At 32.4% G+C, this 9,872-nt stretch overlaps 1 protein-coding gene and 1 long non-coding RNA gene across 2 annotated transcripts; both read right to left on the bottom strand.

The window, feature by feature from the left end:
* Window positions 1-1,443: 1,443 nt before the first annotated feature.
* Window positions 1,444-2,703, bottom strand: LOC111374189. The gene is made up of 2 exons (XM_022996824.1): window positions 2,465-2,703; window positions 1,444-1,828 (listed from the first exon to the last, which is right to left on the bottom strand). Exons 1-2 carry the CDS (start codon window positions 2,616-2,618, stop codon window positions 1,671-1,673), a joined length of 312 nt encoding a protein of 103 aa, XP_022852592.1. The 5' UTR covers window positions 2,619-2,703; the 3' UTR covers window positions 1,444-1,670.
* Window positions 2,704-5,620: 2,917 nt separating this feature from the next.
* Window positions 5,621-6,426, bottom strand: LOC111374188. The gene is made up of 2 exons (XR_002699088.1): window positions 6,278-6,426; window positions 5,621-6,175 (listed from the first exon to the last, which is right to left on the bottom strand). It is a non-coding gene; the product is annotated as an uncharacterized LOC111374188 (long non-coding RNA).
* Window positions 6,427-9,872: the final 3,446 nt, after the last annotated feature.

Genomic DNA, 9,872 nt, shown 5'->3' with positions numbered 1-9,872 from the left:
CACCAACAATTCCACTCACCTAGCCGTCCTCATTGAACATAGTAAAAGACAAGCATGCAAAGAGTGTGTTTCATTGACTTTATCTTTCATCAAAAATATTATTTTACTCAAATTCCTATTTTTGAAGTGTTTTATAGACAATTTTTTTATGAAAAATAGTTTTTAATTTTTAGTCATGTGTTCATGTTTTCCGTCTTGTGACCATAATTTCCTCCAAAATAAGGAAAATATTTTCTCTAGGGATTAATGATTTTTATTTTCCAGATAATTCACTCCCTCTTTCTCTTTCTCATCTATCCACCAATAAAAAATAGATAAGTATAATATTTTTTAAGTTGAAAACTAAACCAATCAAACACATTTAAGTAATAATTTCCATATAAATAGATTCTAAGCAATTGAATTACATAGAATTTTATTTTTTTTCCATGCAAATTCCATGCTCGCAATCAAATGCTCCCGAACTTTATTTTAGAACTGTCCCATCATTTCCGTTCCTCAACAAAACTACCTTCAAATAAATAGTAAAAATTAATAAACCTAGTAGTTTCCTATACAAAGAAACTTTCTTGTGTCACTTACGATTCACAATGAATGAGGATTAACCAAGAATAGAAGCCATTTCCTAAAAGATCTCAAATATCAGGTAAAAACATTTCCTAAAAGATTTATTCGATCAAGCGCCCGAAGCCAGGCCGATCCAATCTATCCATTTTGAGGTTCGATTCCAAAAAGAAAGAGACACACGCCTCACTAGCACATTTAGAAAACCTTTGTCTTGCAACACTTATCCACTACCGACGTGAAGCTAACGTCCAATAATCTTAATTAATGTAAAAGCAGAATTCCAAAAGAATGTTAAATGATAAGATCATATTCTATCTAAGAACTATCTTTTAAACAGAGTCGAAAATGTTAATGAGAAATCAAATTCTATCTAAGAGTGTATCAACTGTGCAGATAAGGGCTTTGTATTCCGCTATACCCTTGAGAGGTATAGTGGTAGGTCTCCCATTTGAGATGTTTTCAGCAATTGCAAACCATCAAGCAGTTTTCTATAGCAAAATCTTTAACTTTCTAAGCAGCTTATCCACTAGACGAGGGATTTTTTCCACTAATAACAGCCTTCAAACAGAATCATATGACCTTGCCCACGATATTCTTCAGCAATTACTCACTATGTCAACATCAAGAACTCGACTGGCAATATTGTCTTGGCAAGAATGTCTCATTAAGACAATATTGCCATAACCACGATAAAAGATGGCAGGCATCAAAGAGCAGTAATTATGTCTCAGTGTCAAGAAAAAGGATAGCTACAAAGTTACTAAGTATGAACTTTCATCATAATCTAATATCATCACCAACATTGCAAGGATTGGTAAATAAACCTTAGGCAATAAATTCAGAGAAAGTAAACATTGGAGATCTAACAAAGAGCAATTAAATATAGAAGAGTAAATCAGATTTCAAGATGCAAAGTAGTTCAGCAATTACACATAGAAATAACAAGCGTTTTCAAAATGAGCGATTCATTTTTCAATTTGGTTATTGAGAGTAGCATGAAAACTTGCAAATCCTTACATAAATGAGCTTAAAAATATAGAAACATGCCCAAGATTTCTAAGTTTCTCGTCAAAATTATGTAAAGAGAAAGTGTCAGATAATCCCTAGAATGAATGTTTCTTGTGCTTGGCAACCTCGCCTTCATTGGGGAAAAATCCCATGAGCCTCCCAGCTGAGTTCTGGTACGCGTACATGAAACCTCCCATCACCCCTATCAAACCACCTGTCACCATTGATGGCCCTCTTATCCCCGGCTTAATTCCTAGTATCAATTTCAAAAGAAAAAAGACAATCAACAACACATCTTTTTGAATAATCAATCAATTGGGTTTAAGTCCCTCAGCTATTTTCTTTTAATTTCAAACTCATCACCAAATCTTCAGTTTGATGATTTGATCATCAATAACATTCCTTCACAAAAATTGAATTTTCTTACGTGTACAATGCGGAAGTTAATGGGGATTGTTAGTAGTCTTATCCACTTTTGCAATAATCATGCCTTTCAACTTGTGAACTTCCTGCTTAGATAACAGGAGCATATGTTAAATTTTTCATTTCAATGGCACAAATTTCGTGTCTTGTTTCATCAGCTTCTAGTGAACTACCATCAAGAAGAGTTGACACATCAATACCTATCATGTAGGAAAAAAAAAAAAAAACAAACAAAATAGAAACTTTACAGGTGAGTTTGGAAAAGAAAATTTTTTTTGAGGAGCTAGAATTGATTTTTTAACAGATCTAAATGGAAAGGAATTCATAAAATATTCCTAGAAACAGAATTCTGCTGCCAAGACTTTTAAGGTATGGAGTTCTATAAATTTGGCTCGAAGTTGGTGACCTCCAGTGTTCATTATCCACAATTAATTACGAATCAGAAATGAGGAATGAATAGGAGTACCGGAGAGGTAGCCGACAACTACGGAGACGCCGGTAATGGTGGTGAGACGGAGGTAATCGAGGGTGTTAAAATTGGCCACCGTCTTCGTAAAGGGAGGATTCCGATCTACAACTGGATATTCCGGCTTCGCCGATGCCGTAATGTCTGTATTCATCTTCTTCTTCTCGATCGGATGGGATTTAGGTTTTACAAAATGGGAGCTGAATCCACCATTGTTGTTTACCGGTAAATGTAGCGAGCTGTGAATACGGGCCGGGCTAGTTTTTGCCGACGTCGTTCAGACAGTAGATAGGTAAGGCCCAACTTGAAGCCCAAACTAATTTTACCTTTGGGCCGAGCACGTTTGGCTAAGGTTATTGAGCCCATTTATCTCCTTTCAAAATTCATCATTAAGAAATTAACTATCACTCATTTCAAAATTATGAACAAAAATTTCAAATTTCAAAAAATTTATTAAATTTTATTAATTAATTATATATTTCATCAATTAAATATATTAAATTCACATATCTATATAATTTGGTTGCAAATTAACGATTTACTTAGTTACATATTATTTTTCGATCACAAAATCAGAATTTTTATGTGTCACAAATTATTTTATGGTCATAATTCAAAAATTTTATATATCACAATTTGACATCGATCATAAGTTAGAAATTTTTAAGTCAAGAATTATTTATCGATCACAAACCACAAATTAACAAATTTTTAGTTCATACATTATTTCTTAATCACAATTTATATTTTCAGTTGTCACATATTGTTTATTGGTCACAAATTAACCAATTTAGTAGTCGTGGTCAACAAAACCATTTGTGACCACCACCTCACCACTGTCACCAACCGCATCGCCATCAAAATTGTCGTCGCAAGAACCACCCCCACCCCCAACCACTCCTAGACCACCATCGTCATCGCTACGACTATCATCACCACCATCGCCAGATGCACAGCCAAATTCACCCCCACCAACTTTAGATCCTCCATCAGCAGCTCCCAATCTATCACCGTCACCGCCAATAAACCTACCCCAACGTTGCAATATTATGGAGACCACTACCACCAACAAACAAAAATCAATCAAATCTTCACGCCCAAAAACCATCAGAAAAATTATTTCAAAACCATGGCGGATCCAAAACCACAACCATCTTCGTCCGCCGCCAATATTTTTCACCTGGCTAGAAGTTACTCCACGAATCTGTTACGCCACCTTCATCCTCTTCAACAATCTCATAACACCTCATCGGAGCAGCTCTACACCTCTACACGGCTACACCACAATCCCACTGAGTTAGGGCGCAAAGAGGTTGTGGTGTGCACTTCCAGATAGCGAATCCATTTGCAGTGGAGAATTATGACAATTTACAGATATTGATTTCAATTAATTAGAGCACGGAGAGAGGATGAGAGAGTAGAGAGCGACTATGAGGAAAAGTAGATAAATAATTAATTTCTAATGATAATCTATTAATTAACAAAACAACCGATTTTTAAAATAGTAACTTAGCATATGATTTATGAAATGAAATCTTTAAAAGTAGGATTCTATGTAATTTCCACAATTTTTTTAATTCTCATACACGTTTTTAATTTCTCAATCACACAATAAAATATTTCACACGCTAATAAAAAAAATTTCTTACTTTTTAATCACAAATGCTCCAAAAAATTACTATTCAAAATACAGTACCAATACTATCAATTATCATTCTAACAACCAAAAAAATGATAAAAAAAATTGTGAAACCTATAAAATATGTAGTTAAAATCAATTGTTGGCTTTGACTTAAATTAAAATTTTAAATTTAATCCCTACCAAATATGGATTTATTTTTCTCTCTCTTTTACGCGATATTTCTTACTCTATCTCTTTTATATATGAATTTTTTATTATGACTGCAAAAGAAAATAAGAATCAAGAATTTAGAACATGTCAACCTTTAAGTATAAGTGGGTAAAGGGTATAAGCATCTTTTAGTTAAAAATGGATATACTTTAACGACCAGGATGAATAGAAACCATCCAAAACAATCGTGCTACATATCCAAACTCAAATTGAAATTCAAAAGGGACATATGTAGACGCATGATTGAACAGCTTAAAAAATTAAAGCAAAAACATCTAATCATTTCGAACACATTAGTCTGTCTCTTCCCTTCTTATTTTTAAATATGTACAAGTGGATTTATTCTTTCTTAACAAACAAATTAAACATTAAATATTTCTCGATCAATTATGTTACATGTACATCATCTTTTACATCATTGTTTATATTATGTCACGCGACAACACATTATTAGAAAGAAAAAAACAATTTTTTGAAAACAAAGAGGATGTCAAAATCAATGTAAGGAAATGAACGTACATTTAATATTATTCACTCAATTTACAATATTTTGCTTATAAAACTTGCATTTGTCTTACAAAAGTGCCCTTGTAATTTAGCAAAATCCCACCTAAAATTTAAATGCATTTTTTATTAAAAAAAAAAAACGAAAATTCTAATGTGAGGAAATAAGAGATTTTTAATTTGGAAGTGACGGAAGCAAATATTCTAAAAATTATAACATTAATAAATAAGAAAAATTAATCATTAATACCTTAGGGTGTCTTTAACTATCTTTATTACATAGGACCCACGACTTTGTCTCATTATCTATGCTCGCCCCCAAATTTTATTAATATACAAGTGACATTAAATACTTTTATTAATCGATATTGAATGAGATAATTTTTACTATACAATGTACCAAACATATTATACGTCTCGTGCTCAAATGATTCAATGTTGATCTTGCTAAAGCATTTGGTGTGATCTTGCTGATAACATTTGGCCAGTTGTTGAATCAACGGGATTAACTTTTCAAGGTAAATAAAAAGATTTAAAATATTATTTATTATGTTCAATTATTTTCAATACTTTATACGAATTGCACTTTGGTCAATGATTTTGAAGGATGATAATTATTTCTTCACGTTATCAACTTTCGACACGAATCACATTAAAAATCAAAATTGATCCGCTAATGAAAATATGCCTTCGTTTAATCCCCATTTTGTTTAAAATATAAATCTTATAATAGCAATTTTTGAAAAAATAAGTTTTGAAATAATAAAATTCAAACATGGACTGTATTTTAATTCGCGATATCAAAATCTATTCGATTATATAACAAACGTGATTCGTTAAGGCTCCAATTACACATTGTAGTTTGATGTTTTCTAATAATAATTTGTACAATTTTGCAAAAAAACAATTCTTCGATAACACCAAATTACAAGGAGTCACCGTTTATAGAGATTTAAGTTCTGTGATTATTTCTTCTTAGGAAACAATTATTAACCAGAACTTGAATCTCAATGCACAACAAAAATCCGATCAGCTGCAGCAATCTATGCATCCAACCTGTAAAATTGAATCAACGCTGTTAGTTGAATCCACCATGTTAATCCAAAGTTAAGTCCAACAAGTAACTTAAATTCCACAAAATTAGGACTCGTCAGTCAGTTCAGAGTAATTCTGCATAAAAACAAGTGTTTTTTTTTTTTTTTACCAAACATTTAATTCGATATTTTAAGTCCAAATTTCATGGTGCAATTGAATCCATTCCAGATTTATCAAAACTTTACACCTCGATATTGAGAGTTTGGGATCAGACTGACGTGCAAAATATCTGTTCAGCAATGCACAGACGGGCTGAGCCTCTGATATACATAGATATAGATTATCATCACTTCCCAAAACTCTCAAATTTCTACCTTCAAAATTGAAAATTTTCATAAATTACGATTCGGAAAATAACTTACTGTCTGCCTCATGAAAGATAAAGCCATCTCTAATTCTCCTCAAATCCTCTAATCAGTAGTTTTCTTGGCGTTGAACACACGAGATTGTGCTCTGCGCACACGCGTATATATACACAATTTTTCGTAAACCTAATAATGGAAGAGGTAACGGCGGCTTTATGTTGAATAGAAAAACCCTAGCACTGGCTATTTCAATTTAATTTTTCCATTTTTTTTTGCGTTTTAGCCTCTAAAATTTGTAGTTTGTTCTATTCTGACCCCTAATTATCTTAAATTACTTGTTTACCATAAAATATTTTTTCTAACACTAACAAAAAAAAATTGTGATTAATTTAATTGTACTTTTTATTTAATGACGCTTATTAACAAAAAGACTACTAGCATTACTCTTTCAAAAATCACATGTACTATCAACAAAGAACAGGGAAATTTACAAAAAAAAATTGATCCCATCTCGTCTCGCAGTGTCTTGCTCTAAATTCATCAAATTCATCCGAATTCTTTTATTTATCATATTTTTATATTTTTCAAATTTAAATTGTATACAGATAATATGAAATATAATTGATTAAATTAAACAATGCGATAATAAAAGAGAGAGATTTATGCATACGTTTCTAAGTAGTTTTTATGTCTTTTGAATGACATAAAGCTATTAATCCAATTTAAATTGAATAAGAAAATTGTTTTAAGCTACAAAATACTAATATAAAAGACTATTTTCATGATTTTTCTAATTTTTACTCAATGGACAGGACATTTTAATTAGAATGTGACAACAGATTTTACTTTTTGTTTTACGGTGTTGAAAATTTGAAATGAAGTTGTTATTAATTTTCAACACATTATAAACTTATTAAAGTTTATTTTGTTATCTATTTACTTAAAAATCGAGGAAGAGGCGCATAATAAATATTATGAGAAAAAGAATCAATTTTCAAACATCGTGAAAACTAGTAATTAAATTTTGAATGGGACGAATACGATACCATGAAGAGAAATTGATAGAACTTTAGATTATACTATCTGAAAGAAGAGGTATATGAAGAAATAAAAAGGTCTCCACATCTTTCAGCAGTGAAGGACAATGTGTCATTTCAGCGCCGAATAACAAAAAAATAATTTTAAAAAAATAGCATGTAAATTGCTGTATAAATCATAAATGTACAATGTACATGGTATGGTTTGTTATTAATCATTAAAAAGTAATCTTTTTTCCAGCTACTTAAGATGGCACATAAAATACACAGCACATTTTTTAGATAATTGCATGAAAGGTTCAAAAAATCTACCCCTTATCATATTCATGTCTCTAATTTTTTTCATCAAATTCTCGTTCTGAAAATCAACACAAGTGTTCGTTATCACGATTTCTGCTAAAAGATTTCGTCAAGATAGGGAAAAAAAAAACAAAAGATTTATTTTTTCTTGTATTTTAAATAAGGGAAAAAATAAATATAAAATTATTTAAAGCACTTTAATAAGAGAAAAATCAGTTTATTGCACATTATTTTAACAACAATAAGGTACTCGTATTTGCACGTTGTTGAATTTATGTTCTCAACTGTTTTTTCCGTTGCATTTATGTTATTACATTCGATTACTCGTCACCTTGTCTTTAATGACAGTTTTGTCTAAAGCTTCTATTCGCAAATTAGCATGCTTTGAAATAAATGACAAATATATTGGTGGATTTTTATTTTTTTGTATTTCCCGTCGTCTTTTGATTATTTTAAAATATGAGAGGCAAGTAAGATCTTTTATGCACTTCTGATGAATTTTTTTGACAAAAAAGGTCATTGTGAACAATACATACTAATTATTGAAAGGTTTAATATAAGAATACAACCAAAAAAATTAAATACGTAAGAATGATTATATGCAAACAACTTACACGTACTATTTTTAGCTAAAATTTACTCGAACCACAAAATGTATATGTTTACACCCGACATCTTGTTTTAGTTCATAAATTTATAAATATTAAAATTTTTCGGATATGTTTACATTTTTAGATATTATTCCAAGCACTTATCAGCAATCGCTAAAACGAGGTTCATTTATTAATTTTATTCATCTCCCAAGGGGATGGTGCGTGTCGACCTCACGATTTGGACCTTTTCGTGGCCAATCGAGAGTCACTCCACGTATCCTTCCCTGTGCACAATAACGTACAATCAGACGTACATAGTCGGAACCAATGGGGTGGTGGTGGCCGTATACACTCCAACGATCAAATCAGTACACGATGATCAGAATTGTGCAAGAGTGGGAGGAGAAAAGATTATACTTTGTGTAGAGTGCCAAGTTGTTTTAGTAAGAGTTTCATTACCTTTGTCCCTTGCCAAATTTTCGGGATTTATAAATAGTAGGCACCGTTTGATGTAGGACACATTATGCATTTGACGGTGTGAACGTCTGCAAGTAGGCGTCAATCAGCCGCATTTAGAGGGGGCGAGTAATTAATTCGTCCGAATTATGAGTTGACGTAAAGTTGAGATGTCACATCAATTAATCCACAAAAATAAAAGAGGATCTTGACACAAAGATACATATCTGAAACTGGCGGCGGAGAGGCCTTGAATCCCTTACACTTTGGTGAAGGGGGTGGACGCCTCGGCAATCACTTTAGGTGATGATTGTGCCTCGTAGCATGTTAACATTGGGGTTCGGCCGATGCGTGGTGAACTCATATCACTTCGGAACCACTTCGACTAGGCACGTGGTGCCTCCCTAGAAAGTATGTATGACGCACCGAAGTGAGTTATTGAGGGGCGTAACCATGCCTATAAAGGTATAGATCTAAAATTTGGAACATGTTAATCATATCGCATGGATGTAAACATGTTGGTAATGGAACCTTTTTCAAAAAGGTCTGAAAAATAAACTACATAATAGATATATTGATATGTTTATCCAGGAATGGGCTCAATATGGTAGCATCGTCCTCTGTAATGAGGAAATGATGAAAAGGTTCCGTTGGAGAGTGAAATTAGACGTTAAACCTTAAGCTCCAAAGAAGTGGAAAACGCCTGGTTAATGACCATGTGCCTGTTGGCCGACGATTCATAGACAATGACTTAGTTAAGGGAATCCATTGGAGCCGCATTCTTCAGCAAATTTTATGTCTAAATTTGTGAGTCCAAAGTCTATAAGCAATAATTTGACTATAAAAGGAAATAATTATAGAAATTTCATCTTCTTAATCACAAAAGCATTTTAGTTATATTTACCTCACTTCAGAGTATACATGATAATCAAAATTAGAAATAAAGGAGGTTAGTATGATTTTGAGAATGCAAGAAAACATTTTTAATATCGTCATAAAATGTCGTTTAACTTCTTTCACATCCAAAAGTGTTCTAAAAAGCTCGTTTGGGCGGCACCCAGACCTCGTTTAGACTCGCTTAAGCTTGAAAACTTACAACTTCGTCTCTTCTACGCTTAATCACGTTTTATGTTTTCAAGAACATTGCAATAGAATACACTTGATACATGGCTGAAGAAGGATTGGGCCAGGCCGCCCTGACCCAAACAGATAACACCCCAAGACCACTGGCCCAGTACCTTTCAGACACCTTTTCCAGTTTCCACT

The sequence above is a fragment of the Olea europaea genome, unplaced genomic scaffold, assembly GCF_002742605.1.
Source record: "Olea europaea var. sylvestris unplaced genomic scaffold, O_europaea_v1 scaffold1216, whole genome shotgun sequence".
In the NCBI taxonomy this organism is placed as follows: domain Eukaryota; kingdom Viridiplantae; phylum Streptophyta; class Magnoliopsida; order Lamiales; family Oleaceae; genus Olea; species Olea europaea.
Note: the sequence above shows the minus strand (reverse complement) of the source record. Positions and strands in the feature narration are given on the sequence as shown.

Excerpts from the sequence above, each read along its gene's own strand:
- LOC111374189 (XM_022996824.1), bottom strand. The coding sequence starts at position 2,618 with ATGAATACAGACATTACGGCATCGGCGAAGCCGGAATATCCAGTTGTA. Across the intron at positions 1,829-2,464 it reads AGTTGTCGGCTACCTCTCCG|GAATTAAGCCGGGGATAAGA; the intron begins GTACTCCTATTC and ends AATTGATACTAG.